Source organism: Terrapene carolina, unplaced genomic scaffold (genome assembly GCF_002925995.2).
Source record: "Terrapene carolina triunguis isolate 2854851 unplaced genomic scaffold, T_m_triunguis-2.0 Scaffold58, whole genome shotgun sequence".
In the NCBI taxonomy this organism is placed as follows: domain Eukaryota; kingdom Metazoa; phylum Chordata; order Testudines; family Emydidae; genus Terrapene; species Terrapene triunguis.
Window position 1 is genome coordinate 7,713,372 of NW_020664409.1, and position 17,513 is coordinate 7,730,884.

Sequence of the window (17,513 nt, forward strand, 5' to 3'; positions counted from 1 at the left end):
CTGCATAATTTATTTCCTTGATAATTCAGGAAGTTCCAGACCCAGTTAAGTACTTTGTTACACGATGGAACAAAGATCCCTGGATCCAGATGGCATATAGTTTTGTAAAGACAGGGGGCAGTGGTGAGGCTTATGATGTTATAGCTGAAGACATACAAGGAACAATCTTCTTTGCTGGTGAGGTAAATGTCTTCATTATTGTCATTCTAAAATTGGTTCAAGAACTTAATCTCTTTTTTACAACAAACAAAAACTAAGTGCTGGATAGAGAAAGACAGAGTGGACAGACATTTTGTAAATATCCCCTTTTCCAATGCACCTTGATTCTGACCTGCAGCACTTCCTGGCTTGTTTTGAGCTGGCACTGCCAGTTGTACCAAATTGCGGGGTGGCTTTATGGAGTGGATAAATGCAAACGAGGATGAGGCCACAAAATCTACTTACGTTTTTGATCTAATTGCAATTTGAACTTCTCTCTGCAGAAGTGTGTGTAGTTTTAATCTGTCTAGCCATATGAGCCAGAGCCTCTAGTTTTGAAAATCTGCACCAAAATTTATACCCAAAACAAGATGCAAAATGGAAAACTGTTATGCTGGCGTGGCTATAACTGACTTCAGTACCTGGGGACATGTTTTTAGGGATGTACAGTAATTATCATCTTGCCCTATGGAATACAGAAGAGCAATAGGCTCTTTAAAAGACAAGTCTCTGCCTATGTATGGAGGAATGTCTCACAAGTGGGTAATAATGATAAACTGTAGTTCTTCAAAAATAACTCTTCAGGCATGCCCTTTATTGTAGTTATGTTTTGCTGGTTTTGCATAATTGTATTTGGATACATATGGTCAGTTGCTGATTTTATAAACAAGACAAAATGCATGTTCATATTGTAGATTGAGACTCGTATAATTGCCCACTGCATTTCAGATGAACTGCATAGTTGACTCACTACTTCTCCATTGGTCACTAATGCAGCTGTAAGAAACTCATGCCATTGATACTATTGTGTATTGATATATGAAAGTGTATGAACAATCTCTCTGAAGTATTGTTCAAACTAGCAAAAATGACTACCTCTGCCAAGAGTCAAATTTCTTAGCTTTAATGGATGTATGACAACTTCAGAGCTTACCTTTTTGCTAAATTCAATACTTTTTTTTTTTTTAAAGGCTTTTCTTTGGTTCATCTTTTTAACAAGCTATTTTTAAAATTTGAGAGTATTTAATAGTTTGAAAATTGGTATCTGCTTTAGAAAATATCTGTGTAAAAGCATATATCAAATACTCTTGCACTACACAGAACTTTTGTTTTGGAGCAGAATTTTATTTTTGTTCTTCTATAGCTGTTTCAGAAATTATGCAATTTTTATTTTATTATAGGCCACAAACAGGCACTTTCCACAGACGGTTACAGGAGCCTACTTGAGCGGTGTTCGAGAAGCAAGCAAAATAGCAGCATTTTGAATACTGACATTTGTGTCTATATATTTTTTAATTGTTTTCTGTGGGTAAGACTTTCTTCAATTTCCCCTTTGCTATCATTCCCCCAAGTGGTACTAAAAACAGTATATAGTATCTGAAGATAAAATCTTCATCTTTAATTTTTTTTCTTTCAAACCCTGGTGCTACATGAAGTTATAGTTTTTCCTAATGTCACTTTTCCAACAAAGATATTAGTAACGTGTCAGCACTGACATTGGAGTCTCTTGCTACTGTGGCACACACAGGTCTACTAACAGAGCCTGCTGTGTGAGGCCTTTTTCTATATGGTTTAGCCCACGCTATTGTAGTAACCCACCTGCATTGAAGAAGTTCAGAATAAGAGAGCAATTGATTTCTATACAGTATTAAAACATGGTGGATTATTTGGTGGTGGGACTCTTAAATTCATTTTGTTCTCAGGTTGATCATGATCAGAGTAGCACTTGAACAAACAAGCCAAATCATGGAATGACAATGGAGATGGTTGTAAGAGAGAACAAAATCAGTTACATCTCCCCACCCTACCCCCAATAACCTCTTCTGACATTTTTTCAGTGTACTTACTGTCCACCAGTCAGGCTTTGGCAATGTGTTCCTTTTAAATAAAAACTGCTGGAAGTTTATAGTGCAATCATCAAAGGGTTATTGAAGCTAAAGGATTTTTCAAAAGGAAAAAAGCTTTCATGTTACAGTAAAAATATCTCTGAAATGTTCTCTGTGCTGCATATTCAGAGTTGTACATGTAGAGGAATGATCTTTATGATAAGAGTAAGTTTAGGTTTGCTCAGTGTTGCTCATCATGTAAGTAGGGTAGCAAAAAAAATTGTATGGGTTTAGATGTTTTCCTTTGAAAGTGAACTTCCAAATTCATTTGAGCTGAGTAGGTGAATCACTTACACGTATAATTATGAGAGCTTAATTGGGGATAAAGAGGGTGTAAGTTATTAGTGGCTCATTCTGCTTTTGTATTTAAAATAGGTGAAGATGAATGAGTTAAAATATTCATGCTTTTTATGAAGGGCTGAAATAAGGTGGCTTGCACTTTGATTTAGTTTTTTATTATTTGAAGGTATTATTAAAAAAAAGACTCTTTGGAGTAATTCAGTAAAGGATAAGCAAATACCTAAGAAGTTTTTCACACAGGGGAAGGCAGCAAGAAATAAAACACACAGCATCCACACCTGCCTTAATAACATCCCACAGAACAGGGTAAATGGAAAATGTTTTAAAATAAAATTAAAAAAATATATATTTTTCCTCCTGTGATGTTACTGCAGAGTTCTGTGTGATTCTGGAAGGAAAATAAGCACTTAATTATTTTTCTTAGTCTCAAGCATGCACTCTTTTTAGAATGCTCAGTGTGACAAAGCAAGCCTTCTTGAGTTACAGTGCTTAACTCTAGAAAGGTTACCTTTAGAAAAGAAGCCTGCTGAAGAAAAGCAATTTTTTTTACTCTTCTTCAATACCTAATTTGTTTTCGAGGGTAGAAGTGATGTTCAGATGTTAAATATTTTTATTTAATCTTTAATTTACAAGGTTGAAGATGTTTATACATGTAACTAGATCTGTTTTTCAGCTAAATATTCGGCTTTTTAAAATTGAATTGAGGATGTGACTGAAAGTGTAAGTGTTCCTAAATTTTTTTGCTCTAAAGAATGCTAATATTTACAGTTCTGAAATACTTTCAAGTACTAAATTGTAACTGGCTTAAAGGTTATATAGAGCAAGGCTTGAAATCCTTTGCTTATAGAAGAAATGGTAATCAGAGTTTAAATTTTGCTTTTGTTAAATCATTGCTACTTTGATAATTCCATGTTTTATAGACCAGTTTATAATGGAAGTGAGAGAGATTTCAATGGGAAACTAAAAGTATCCATGGTTGGCAAAAATGAAAGGAAGAGCTCCCTGCCTCTCTCAATGTACTATACAAGATAGCAAAATTTTAATAGGAAAGCAGCTTAGAAACAGAGTTAAATAAAAGAATCATTGGTACAAGCTCAGACTATAAACTCTATTTACAGGCCTTGGTCAAAGCTCCAATCAGCTTCGTAATAGCATGGAAACAGTTAAGAGCCTGACCTTTCAGTTAATCCTTAGTGTCTTAGATCCCAATTCAGCAGCCTATCCCTCTTCAGCAAAGCATTTCTGTACATGCTGAACTTTAAGTATGGGCCCCAGTCCTGCTGACAGCTGCATTGGAATTTATATACATTCTTAATAGGCACATGTTTAAATGCTTTGCTGAAGTAAGGCCTTATTAAAAAGGCAAGAATGAGGGATAATAAATGCAGACCTTTATTTATAATGGACTAAACAGTTTAAAATTTACCATGTCTGTTATTACTTTGGTAATCAGGCATTTAGACTGTATTATGCCGCATTCAGTTGTAGAGAAACAAGCATAAAATGAGTGTTCCATTTTGTTTACACTCATTTAAGACTTTAAGAGCCTTAGAATTGGCCTGACTTAAGTGTTGGAGAAGTTCTTGGACTAATAATTATGTCAAATTTAATTAAGCATGCCAGTTTTTCTAACTTGTGTACAGTTTATTCTCTGTAAATAAACAACTGGAGAATGGCTTTAAGTAAATTTGTTTAAAATATGACCAAAATGTCTGAAGGCAGAGCATGATCTGTTACACTTCAACTCGTCTGTATGACTGTGTTATGGCAGCAGAATAAAACTGGAAAGCGTCCACTGGATGTTGCACACAGTTTTTGAAATGGATGCTAAGCATGTACTAAGCAACATGACAAACCCACAACACACTACTAATATCTAGAGGTAGAATCTTACACACCTCTACCCCGATATAATGCTGTCCTCGGAGCCAAAAAATCGTACCGCGTTATAGGTGAAACTGCCGGAGTGCACAGCCCCACCCCCCCGGAGCACCGCTTTACTATGTTATATCTGAATGTGTTATATTGGGTCGCATTATATGAGGGTAGTTACTGTTCTAGAACTGTCTTGCAATTGCAAGTCCTGATTCTATTATCTATACAGTAATGGATCCAGTGGTCTTTCAAAGGATCACAGAACACTTCACAAACTGATAGATTATTTCCTCACCAAGCAGTGACTGGTGTGGACAAGAGATGATACTCTACACACAAGCTTCACCCATAGACCATACCCCTGGTTAAGAACCAATGGGGTAGAGTTAGATCATAGCATTAACACTTATGCACTTCAGCTTTCATTAGCATTTTCCTACACAAGGATGAGGAAAAGCATTTGAGAAGAAGTTCAGTAACTTCTGTCTTGTCCACCTCATTCAAATAAGGTGGTGACTTGGCCATGAGTGTTAGTTACATACGGTTTAAAAGTACAATTTAAAAATAACCTATTGTAGTACTACCCAAGGACAAAACAAGATTCAGTGACTAGTAACTTACTGCTTTACCAGGATTTTGATATTGTCTGAATGCCTTTGTTAAAGCTGGTAAGATTGTTCAAAGTACTTGCACAAGAGTCATTTGTTGTAGTCATATTGATGGCAGGACATTATGGCACCTCTAAAGCAGAGAAACCTTTTCCAGAGTTTTGAATAGCTTCCTCTAGATGACTAGGTATACATCTGAGGCTGTAAAATTTTACTGTACAGGTAAGTGAATATCAAAATTGATCTAAGTTTTTCTGAAAGACATTTATTGAGTACAAAACTGAAACATTCAGCCTTTTTTTTAAAAAAAGGATTACATGCAAAGAAGTCAAAAAGGTAAAGGTTAATTAACATCCTGACTGGCTGAACATTCAGAATTTAAATTGACTCCTAATTTTGCAAATATAGAATACTAAATTTTAAAAATGTTTTGCTCTTGAATACTGGAGTCATTACAGGATTTGTTTTTCATAGCATTGATAGCAACACTTTGTTTGGCCTCTGTTAGTATTTTACATAAATTATAAATGTGTGACTTTCTATAATAGCACAAAGGTATATGGTGCACAAAAACAATTTACATGAAAATTTCCACTTTGAACCAAAAGCAGTTGGCCAAAGTTTGAGATGTGATTCTAGAGTGGTAGCCTGTATCAGCAAAAACAATGAGGAGTCCTTGTGATACTTTAGAGACTAACAAATTTATTTGGGCATAAGCTTTCGTGGGCTAAAACCCACTTCATCGGATGTATGGAGTGGAACATACAGTAGGGAGGTATAAATACACAGCATATGAAAAGATAACTCTCTCCATTCCTTGAGAATGGCCTACTTCCAACTTAAATTGAATTGGCTCGTTAGCACTGACCCCCCCCACTTAGTAAGGCAACTCCCATCTTTTCATATTCTGTGTATTTCTACCTCCCTATTGTATGTTCCACTCCATGCATCTGATGAAGTCGGTTTTAGCCCACAAAAGCTTATGCCCAAATAAATTTAGTCTCTAAAGTGCCACAAGGACTAAAAAAAAAAAAAAAACCACACACACTACAGGAGTACCACAGACCATATTTAAGCTCAGATTTAGAAAAGCATTCCGATTTGGAATAGCACTTAATCATTTAAGTAAGTACTATCCTTCTTGGGCTCCTAAATTTGGGGCATGATTTTCAGTTGTTAAGCCTGCAGGTGTTCATCACTTTAGGCACCTACTTCTGAAAGTTTTGGCCATAAAGTCCAAATTAGTATTATCAAGTCAGTTACTTTTTCCCCTATAGCCTTCACTTTGAACTTTATTAATGTATTAGGTCAAGCCATTGGAACAAATACATCTGTAGCCTTTTATATAAAGTTAAACACTGAAAAGCTTAAGTATAAAATTACAGGTGAATCTTCCTTACAAGGCAAGATTAGACAAACAGTAAAACTTCAACTCTTTTGTATAAACTTTTATGGAGCTTCCCACTTTTCATCCCAGCATCACTGCTGAACACTGACATGTCATAAGTCCTAAGATAACTAGAGATTTAAAAAACTGATTTGCACAACAGAAATCTCCAATAACTTTATATACAGAGTCTTTAAAAGTACAAAAATAATATCTGCCAATTAGTTACCATGCTTTGATGGTTCTCAGTGCATATACATGCAAGACAGTAATGTAGATTGAGTATTCTGAATTTATAGCATGTAAATCAGAATATAAACACTAGCATGAGTGATTTTCAGAATGATATGTATTCAATATTTGTATAACCCAATACTGCAATATTCCAGACAATCTCTGCATGTATGTGCAAACACTTAGACAACCTTTATCCTACTTGATTCTTAAAAAAAAATTTATGCAAGGTATTAAAGCACATTAAAAGCTATGATGTCTTAATGAATCTACTACTACAAAGCAATTCAAAATGTACAAAACTATAAAAAGGGAACATTTATTGCCATGCACAAAAAAATGTAAGCAAGTTAACTAAAACCTGCATCAAATGCAATTATTAAAAAGGTACACAAAGCAATTTACACTGATACTCTGTCCGCAGAATCAGCGCTGACTAAACATAATATATCACAAACATTCTTTTTGCTGGTGTCTATCATCTTCAAATCCATGGGAAGATAAGTCAGCAGTTTTCATTTCCTCCAGTCAAATTAGATCATGAAATCAACTGAAATGAGACAGTTTCTCCTTTAGCCTTAATCAATTCCACACCAGTCTAATATTAAGATAAAGGCTGTTCAAGAACATGCACAAAAATGCTAGTTGAGAAATGATTATGCTCTTCTCTCAGCCATCCCATTTACATGGGAGTGCCACCACAAATAAAATTCTTCAGTGCCATCTCGTGATAGGATATTCCACTGTGTTTTAGCTGGCATACACAACATTAGAGGTGTATGCATTATTTTGATTCATCTGTAATTTGGATTAGAGGGTTTGAATCTCTTATTTCACTTACAAATTTTCTGCATTCTTACTAACAGCAGTACTGATTCCCTTACTTCATCCCATTTTTATTTTAGGGAGAGAAAAAATGAATGCCCTTGAAATTATTCTTAAGCATTACTAGCTATGGACTAGATCGTGAGCTCTGCATTAAGGGTGGCATATTGCTGTAGCAGCTAAAGAAAGCAAAATTGCAATTCAGGGAGTCAGTTTCCTTCCTGTTTCCACTACTGCTGTGGGGCGGGAGTATGGGGTCTACATCAGATGCAGTGTACTCTTCAAGACAGCATCATAACTCTCCCCACACAGCTGCATGGAGAGGGGAGGTGAAGCTTGTGTTCTCTCCTGTGCTATTACCTGTGATGCAAGTAGCCAGTGCTTTGCATCCCTAAATTGCTGTGTAGCCTAGGCCATGATTTGGCCCTTTCGGAGCTGTGCATTATTAATTATGCTAGTTAGATTAATAGAGGCCATGGTAGCTTTACTATTTTAGTTCTTCCTCAGTAGTAACTCATATTTCCTAAAGATAAAGAAATTATTGGATCCACATGTGAGTGAAGTTCAGGTTTGACTGTTAAGAAAAAAAACAGACTGTACCAGCTTTTAGATGAAGAGCACATAGGGCAAAGATCCAGCTCTTGAATCATGGTTCCCATACTAAAAACCAAGCTTTTTGAAACTCGTACTATATAGTGTCCCAACCTCTGATAGATGTTTAAAAAAAATACCATTGACTTTTTTCAGATAAGTTTTTACCTCTTTAACTGTCTTTTTGATGAAATCTTTCCTTTCAGACAAGTCATAACTGGGATAACTTTCATATACCTAAAGCAAGCAATACAAAAAAGAGCTAGTGTGAGTGAGAAGTCTGTTACTTTTAGAACATATTAACTTCATTATTTTAGTGCAGAGTTGTACAAATCCAAATGTAAGTGTTACAATGTCATTTGAAGTGTCAAGCCTTTTATTTCCCACATTTTGCCTAAACTCAGTTTTTGAAAGTTTTTGTGTAGCAGTTTTTAATCACAACAGGGATTACAGTTTTCATATTAATAAAGCACAATGTGTGGGTGACAGAATACCCTGGGGTCAAGCAACTCAGGCTGTTTTCCAGTGGGTGTGTTGTATCCTCTAGACCAGTGGTTCCCAAACTTTAACAACCTGTGAACCCCTTTCACTAAAATGTCAAGTCTCACGAACCCCCTCCTAAAAATGAATATTTCAGGGATTTTCTCCTTTACCTGAGTATAAACTATAAAAGCAGTGATCTTGGAAATATAAAATTTGTTTTTATGACATGCTTATTACACACTATTATTAATTATTATTTATAATTACATTATTTTTATTACATTATGAAAACAGCAACACTCTTCCAAGATCTCACTTCCGTCGCTTGTATCACTTTGAATAAGCCTGTTATAAGACAAGGCTCCTATGTTTCATCAAGGAGTATCAGATTTGAAACAGCATGAAGGTATTTAAGAAGCCAACTCAAAATGTTCCTCCTACATATGCATTCAGGTCTTAAGCAGTCCAGGCAAACAACGCACGTTACAACAAAGCTTAAACTTGTTCTTCATAATAATTTTAAAAACAATACTAGCTGCCTATTTAATTTTAAAAACAGCAAAAAATATCCACCTCCCTTTCCATTTCTTATAAGGAGTCTTGAAGTTTAAATCTCCTCAGTATGATAGATATGCTTGCTTTGATCTGCTTAGCTCTTGGAAGTCCAGGGGCTCCAGGCTGCTGGCCCCGTGCTGTCCGGGGTCCCTAGGGACAGCTCTGTCCGCCATTAGGGAATGTTTTCCCGAGAACCCCCTGTAACATTTCGTGAACCCCCAGGGGTTCACGAACCGCAGTTTGGGAACCACTGCTCTAGACCAGTAGTTCTCAACCTTTTCTCATTTGTAGACCCCTATTGTCATATTACACACACACACAGTGCACGCTGAAATCTGTTCAGTCAGTTTTCACTCTAAGTCTTTCACGGACCACAGGTTGAGAACCACTGCTTTAAGCGGTCAGCTGCATTCCCCATAAGTATGAAAGATACTAAAAGAACAAAGACCAGGTCCACAGTAAATACAGTTTTGGGTCCTTTAAATCAATGACATAGTGCTGTTATTAAAAACAGATACTGTTTTAACACTATCAGTAGCCAAATTGTGGGAAAAAATAATCACTAAACTGGCAAATAATGGATTTTTCGACTTGCTGGCAATTCTGAAAAATTGAAAAAAGTTTAGTTTCAGGTCAGCTGAAAACAAAATTTGGGGCAAGTCAAAAAATACTTTGACTCAATTTTTTGTTTTATTTTAGGTATTTTGACAAAAAGCAACAAGGACTAAATTCACAAAAGGGCCAGGGGAGGCTGAGGGGAAAGAGGCACCGTCTGTTAACCGATAGCACCCGGAGTTTTTCCTTGAGGCTTTCCAGTCAAGTGCTGACAAGATTTAATGTAGCCTAGTTCAAGATCAAAGGCTTAAGTGGTACAGCTTTAGACATTCACACATTTCTTTGAGTGTAATTAGTATATGAAATATTTCTATTTACACACAATACATTTACAATTTACAAAACGAAATGAGGAATATCAAAGTTAGTTTATAAATAGACTTACATGCTTTAAACCATGGGGTTCAGGACCCCTCAGGGGGCTAGGGGGGTCGCGAGCGGTCAGCCTCCACCCCAAACCATGCTTCACCTCCAGCATTTAAAATAGTGTTAAATATAAAAAAGTGTTTTTAATTTATAAGGGGAGGGTCACACTCAGAGGCTTGCTGTGTGAAAGGGGTCACCAGTACAAAGGTTTGAGAACCACTGCTTTAAACAAAGCTGTAGAATTATTATACATACCTCTTTGCAAATCTGTTTCATTGTTACTTCCTCCAAATTTGCATTGGCCAATAACTTCTTGACAGTTTCCTTAAGATCTTCATCTGTAGGTGGTTTCTTCAACTTTTTAATTAAAGGTTCGTCATCTGAACTATCCTCAGACTCACTTTCTAAATCTGGAAGATTTACTTTATTAGAATTCAAATGTTTGACATCTCCCTGCTGCTTCCTTCCTCCAGAAAAAAAAACAAAGGACAGTCATCTCCCACAGAACACCATATGCCTCCACCATGTTCCACATTATTCCTTGACAGTCTGACAGATCATGTTTTGCTGATTTAGTTTTAAACACTTTGTTTATAAAATACCATCTAGTATTAATTTCTACCCTAACCCAGAATACTGCAATTCAGCTTCTCCCATTAATCAGGCTGAAGGATGGCTGCAGACCAGGTTACAAGATTCTGTTAAATAACTCTACAGGTCCTGTTAAAGACCTTGCCAAGGCCCCCCAGCAGAGAGGGGGTCTCATCCTGATATTTCAAATCTAAATTAGCAAAACAAACTTGTGATTTCTACATCAGAGAAGCAGTAAAAAGTATGCAATGTTTTGCTGGACAGTTAACCTTAAGACTCCTCTTCTAAATTAAGCAACACAGTGAAAACAAGACTAAAATCTTTACCTTTTTTCGAGCTGTTCTGATTCTTCTTTGTAGTGCTGCTATCTGCTTTCTTGACATTAGCACTTTTCACAGCTTTCTTGTTTTTCGAAGTCATCTTTTGCTTAGGTTTTTCTTTTTTAGATGCTTTCTTAGGTTGCTGTAGGAGGGAAAAGAATGGATTGAATCCTGACTTCTAGCACAACAGCTCTCACTCCCCACCAATATGCTACATGGGTGCGAGAAACATGTAATTGCAAACTGAATTATTACATTCAGATGTGAAATACTGGCAACTTATAGCTGTGTACCATAGTTGATGGTAGTGAGGAAAATGCATAGATACTGTGAAGTTAATCTGGACTCTTCAAGATTAGATTTTAATTTTGCATAAACTCTGGAGCTCAAACCAAGACAATCAAATTCTTGACTGTTAAACAGCTAGAACTTTTTCTAGCCTTATGGGTGATTGTGCTAAGTATCTCCATTCATAATTATGTCTGATGCTACTAGAGAGCATAGGCCTGGTTAAAGTGCAATTCTACTCTGAAAAGGGACTACAATGGCAGAGGGTTCAATGGTTATTGTAACCTGAATTTATCTGTGAAGCAAGATGCATTTTCTAACCGCCAATCCTACAAACATACCCAGGACTCATTCCACCTTAGAAAATCATGAAAGCTACATTTTTCCTGCTCACACAGCATCACCAGTAATAAAGCTTTTGCCAGCAAAATTTCAACCCCCCATACCTGGACAACCCCATTAGTCTTAAACAAGATTGTATGGGTGTAATGGAGGATCTAATTTGATATACAAAATATTTTATTGGTGACAAATCACCAGAGGGAAAGAATCCTGATTACATTTGTAGGTCTGGCAGTTAGAAAGTGTGACATATGGGATCAGTTCACAATAAATGATAAAAATGGCACTTTTAATTCCAGTGTCTAATAATTTTAGAGTAGAATTACACTAAATACAATAGTGTCCCATCAATGAATATTCCAAAGCAGATTCTATTTTTCCTATAAGTAGTGACTATCCTTTAAGACAAAGCAAGAAGTATGCATAATTGCTCCAGTCTGCCAAAAATAAGCAGAGGTGTTGCACCAAGAAAGCAATCCACTACTAACAGAATGCCAACTCCTATCCCTTCCACAAGGTTATACTTACCTTCCTTTTACTTTGTCAGTTTTATCATCCCAAAACTTTAGTCAATTCCTTTTAGAGGAGCACCAATAACTGAATGCTATGTCATCTGATTTCTAGAACACCCTAGGCACCATCTGCCCTACAACAGACTCCTTGAGAGTCTGATTAAAACTAAACAAGCAAACCATGGTATTCTATAAACAATCTAGTTTTAGTTTCCATCCTTGCCCACAATACTGCAACTTAGCATCCCTTCTCCCTTCAATCAGGCAGAAGTATGGCTGCATGGCCTCTAACTATTATACGTGGGTGAATTTTTACTAGTAGAAGTGAACTACATTAATGAATGCACACAACTGGCTCAGTTATGATGCTTTAAAAATAGACAAACTACAACATGTTTGCTGAAGTCAAAATCAACTGAGTCAATAGAAGATACATGATACACAAACTAGATGGGTTTGCTTTATTTACACAAGTTAAACATGTATTTAGGTCTACAGGATCAGAGTCTGTTTAACAGCCAGCCCTAGAAACTTCCTCTGGAAGTTACTGAGACAAGCATGGAACCCCACAACACTGTTTAGCATCAAATGATACTGCACAAATAAGAACTTGGGAATTTCTCAAAGTCAAAAAAGTTAAGCATGTGCTGAAGTCCTGTAAATTGTAACTAGTAAATAGTGCAAAACAATTTGACGTGAAAAAAAACCAAACTGAATTTTGACTCACATTACCAGTAACTACTTTCATTTACACCTGTGCAACCCATAAAACTTAGTTAATTGTGTTGGTCCCCCAGTCAGACTAGAATCCAGCTCACTGCTTCAGAGCTGTTGGCTTTGCAGAGGCAACAGAAGCACTGAGAACTCTGTCACTAGTCAGCAGGAAATACACACAGATCATATCCTTAAGTGGTTACTTTTCAAACTAGAATGCTTTGGTGTTTTAAGTGTTTGGCTACAGAGCAAGGTTAGAAGTTTAAATGGAACTCAGTCTGCCTTATAACGTATTGGAAGTGTTCTTTCCTCAGAATCTCGATTGTTTTCTAGAAATTGTCTTTGAATCCTGATAATTCTAAGAAGCTGTCTTTTTGGAATCTCAATCAAGAGAAGCATGCAGGTGTCTGCATCTGTCCCAACCGCTCCTCACCCATGACTCCAACAGTTAGGCTATTCTGCTCTCTGTTGAGCTAACTAAATGAGGGCCATCTAGCTAGTTTTTATTGTGCTGTAAAGCACACAGCAAAAACAAAAAACAACCCACTTTTTTTGTTGTTTTAAATATATAGGCAGTTTTTTCCTACCTTTTGCCACAACTGAGCTAGAGAGACATCCAGTTTCAGTTGTCAATAAGCTTCTATTCCAAGCAGGTTCATCATTTCAATTTATTTTCAGTAACTTCATACATTATAGCCTCATTCATCTATAGATTGTTTGTGAAAATTTACAATCAACTTGAAGATCAAACTAAGTGTCTGACTTCTCACTGTTTGGACAACTCTGGTTTGAATCTCATGGAATTTGGGGTAACTTGAGCAAGTTTACTTGGGTCTGGTCTACATTATGAAAGTATGTCAGTATAACATTGCTCAGGGGTGTGAAAAATCCAGTTACACCGATCTAACCCACAGTGTAGACAGCCTGTCGGGGAGGTGGATTACCTGTGCTGACAGGAGAACCCCCCTGTCAGCATTTTAAATGTACACAAGCCCTTGGTTTGATGAAACTTCTCCTTTAAGACCCTCAATCAGGAGAGTTGCCCGTGCAGGGCATAAGAGGTAGAATGTTTTAAGAGCAGAGTAGTTTTTCCATGAGCTAATCAAGTTTCCTTTGAAGTTCTCTAACATTATAATCCCTCGGAGGTGGTTCTGTAAACACTCCTTAGGAGTGTCAGCCATCTAAAAGTTTTCAGGTTTTGCCTGACAGCTCAGAAGGAACAGAGGGTTTAACTCCTACCTCTTGAAGAAAGGCAAAAAACTGAGGTGAGTGGGGCTTACCTATCTTTTATAGGCAGCTGAGCTCTCGGAAAAAGGATTTCTAAAGACTCCTGCCACAGAGAGCCAGATTCCTCTCCTCACAGCAGAAAGACTGTACTGGTGAACAGATGAACAAAATATAAAATTACCTTTTAATACTCTAGCCCTCTCAACTCACCAGCTGGGAGTACCACAAAAAAAATGGCAAGTTAAGAATGTGTGGTTCCAATCTTGTTTTATGGTGGTGGAATATCATTTGCCATTTTATGACATTTTCATTCTGAAGTCATATGAATTTGCCTTCCAACAAAAAGTTTTCATGATTAACTACCTTCCATAGCTCAGACAATTCAAATATATGGCCTACCACACTTATAAATCATAAATTTGGGTCAGTAGTGGCTGAAGTTGTATCATCCCCTGTAGTTCAGTGGCTTATATGAAATGCTGGTCTCAGTCCTGTAATTAGTGAATTGGTGTCCACATCACAAAACCCATAGCCATAACTGCCGGTAATAAACGATCTCATCTAAGAAATCAAGATGTCAAAGGATACAAAGCCTGAAGTCTCTTCACTGGTATACTGTAGGGTTGAGTCAATGTGAAGATGCTTGTATTGCCACTCCACATTTTGTACCTTTTCTGAGAATAGGTGGAAGAAAGGGATGAGGGGAAGCTCAAGCTGTGAATGTACGAGGAAAAATGCTAGTGTTTGAAGAAAACAATTATGTTTATGGAAAACTAAGGTTCTGAAAAGAACAAACAAAAGAGTAGAAAATTGAGTGTAGTGGGACTATCACCTTTTGAAATTTTGAAGAAAACCATTTAAGGTTGCTTAGTTTTGTACTAATAAATATTTGAGGGACCACTACAGAACTACACAAGAATCTGGGAACTGATGTCCCAAGACCAATGCTAGATAGGTAGGAGTGACTTTACTTACTGAATTCTACAATGCTTACTTCAACAGTAGCTCACTAACAGTAATCCCCAGTCAAAAAGCAATGGTGTTTCCACTAGAAACGTCACCAGGAGATACAAGAAAGGCAACGCTTAAATTTCTACCCTGGGCCACACTGCTTGTTAGAGATGTTAAAAAAAAGTCATCACATGCAGCAACCGATTTTACAAGACCCACATAAGCATCTGAGATCAGAACCAGGTCCTCTGATTTCTGTTTCTTCATCCCTCAAAGTTTTAGTTCTTGGATCACACCATATTTCTGACAGTGGAAGAAGTCAGCTTTTCCTGACATATAGTACCTTATGAACTTTTGTCTCAAGTTGTCTATATGGGACGCAATCCTTTCAATTAACTATAGCTTACTTTCCACCTTAAAAAAAACAAACCCACCACCAAAACACTAACACTATATTGAAACCCCCTTCCAGTAATGTAACCAGTTAGTTACAAACTAAGAAAGACAAACTCATTCATTTTTTCTTGAAAAAGAAGTTTTGTTATATTTACCTCCTCTTCACTCTCTTTATCTTCTTCAGAAGATTCAGCCTTCTCTTTCTTTTCATCCTCCTCCTCACTACTAGATTCATCCGACAAAATCTCAGGACATTTGGTGCGTTTTGCTTTTCGTGCAGTTCCTGAGCTACTGCGTTCTTTTTTGCCGCCTTTGCTGGGTGTTTTTTTGGACTTTGGCAATGGCTGTTTAAGATAAAAGTATGGGTTAAAAAAGTAATAAAATTTAATTCGAATTTTTTAAATTTTAATTTCTGTCAAGTCATATGAATCAAGAATAAGCAAAGCTAGAGCCACCACTGACCCATAAAAGGATGTGCTTTTGGCAACCCCAGATGCCCGTTACTAGGGACCATCATTTTAAAGTGAACAGTTTACACTACTTAAAAAAATTCAAGGGATTGGTTTTATTTAAGTTCATGACAAAACCACAATTTAGAGCATAATGAAACACAATTACATTAAAATTGTAGCCACATAGTTGTCGGTGCCTGTGGTTTGGGGGAATCAGGTGGACACTGAGTTTATAGTTTGTTGTGTCTATTTTCTCCCTGTCCCCCCCCAAAAAAGACTGTCATTCATTGTGGATGAACATCTTGCCCTCCAATCACTTCAACCCATTATCTCAAAAATGGACTCAAGTTAGAGTTAAATGGACTCAAGTTAAATTTTCAGATTTAAAAAGCTGAGACTCTTAATCTTAAGTATTGCTCCATTATTTAGAAATATAAACATTTTTGACAAGGGCACCCTGGATTCTTTCAGAGTCTCCACCCCTACTAAAATGTCTAGATGGCTATGGCCTAATTTTTTCCCGCCAATCATATTAAAAAATGCTACATCTTTTTCTTGCCAATAGAGACATTACCAAGCATACTGGCTCATTCTGGAGATGAGAAAGGTATATAGTGTACTGTATTTTATTGTGAATTGGCATTAAAGACTGCCTCTCCCTTTGAGTCACAAAAATAATAGAGAACCCTGTAAGCGTTCTGCTGACAGCATTTAACTGTGACGCTGACAACATTTTCCAGACTTGAAGAAGAGCTCTGTGTAAGCTCAAAACCTTGTCTCTCGCACTAACAGGAGTTGGTCCAATGCAAAATTACCACCTCACCTGACTTGTCTCTTTAAGTGCTCATATAAGGATTCTTGAGAACCAGAGATGAACATTTTCAGTAGATGGTCCCCTAATTGTACAATTCTCCCTCTGGCAGTCTGGTCAGCATTTAATAGTTTTCAGAGCATTGTGTAATCCTCATTTTTAGACAGAACTTTGCCTGATAGGTTTAGGTTGGGGTAGGCAAACTACGGCCCACGGACTGGATCCGGCCCATCAGGGCTTTGGATCTGGCCCATGGGATTGCCACCCCAGTGGGGCCGCGGGGCTAAGGCAGGCTCCCTGCCTGCCCTGGCCATGCGCCGCGGCCAGCACCACATCCCGGGGGCCGCGGGGGGGGGGGGGGAAGGGGGGGGGGAGGGAGGGGAAGGGGCAGAGGGCTCCGTGTGCTGCCCTCGCCTGCAGGCATCGCCCCCCACAGCTCCCATTGGCTGGGAGCTGGGAACAGGGAACCGCAGCCAATGGGAGCCTCAGGGGAGGTACCCGCAGGTGAGGGCAGCACGCGGAGCCCCCCCCCCCCCCCCCCCGGGGGCCACAGGGACATGGTGCTGGCTGCTTCCTGGAGCAGCGCGAGGCCAGGGCAGGCAGGGAGCCTGCCTTAGCCCCACTGCCACCCCAGAGCCGCTCAAGGTAAGCGGCGCCGGGCTGGAGACTGCACCCCAAACTCCCGCATCCCAACCCTAAGCCCCCTGCTGCACCCCTCCTGCACCCCAACCCCCTGCGCTGAGCCCCCTTGAACACCCCGCACCTCTCCTGTGCCCCAATCCCTTGCCCTGAGCCCCTTCCTGCACACCGCACCCCTCCAGCACCCCAACCCCCTGCCCCAGCCCTACATTCATGGCCCTGCATGCAATTTCTCTACCCAGATGTGGCCCTCAGGCCAAAAACTTTGCCCACCCCTGTTTAGGTAAACATTTGTATTCCGTAAGAATGGGTTACTGTTGCTGCCTAACATGAACAGTTTTAGAGCT

General features: G+C 38.2%; 2 protein-coding genes across 3 annotated transcripts in view; one reads left to right on the forward strand and one right to left on the reverse strand.

Moving 5' to 3' along the window:
* The window catches only part of KDM1B (lysine demethylase 1B), a 37,502-nt gene extending 33,325 nt beyond the window's left edge, over positions 1–4,177 (forward strand). The window contains exons 19-20 of the mRNA XM_029914020.1: positions 30–182; positions 1,380–4,177. Of these exons, the coding sequence (XP_029769880.1) occupies positions 30–182; positions 1,380–1,463 (237 nt within the window). The 3' untranslated portion in view covers positions 1,464–4,177. The remainder of the gene's footprint in view (positions 1–29; positions 183–1,379) is intronic.
* Positions 4,178–6,791: 2,614 nt separating this feature from the next.
* The window catches only part of DEK (DEK proto-oncogene), a 34,648-nt gene continuing 23,926 nt past the window's right edge, over positions 6,792–17,513 (reverse strand). For both annotated transcript variants that reach the window (XM_024217509.2, XM_029914154.1), the window contains exons 7-11: positions 15,420–15,608; positions 10,841–10,976; positions 10,179–10,333; positions 8,073–8,141; positions 6,792–7,038 (exon numbers count right to left, since the gene is read on the reverse strand). In XM_024217509.2, coding sequence (XP_024073277.1) covers positions 7,027–7,038; positions 8,073–8,141; positions 10,179–10,333; positions 10,841–10,976; positions 15,420–15,608 — 561 coding nt within the window. In that variant the 3' untranslated portion in view covers positions 6,792–7,026. The remainder of the gene's footprint in view (positions 7,039–8,072; positions 8,142–10,178; positions 10,334–10,840; positions 10,977–15,419; positions 15,609–17,513) is intronic.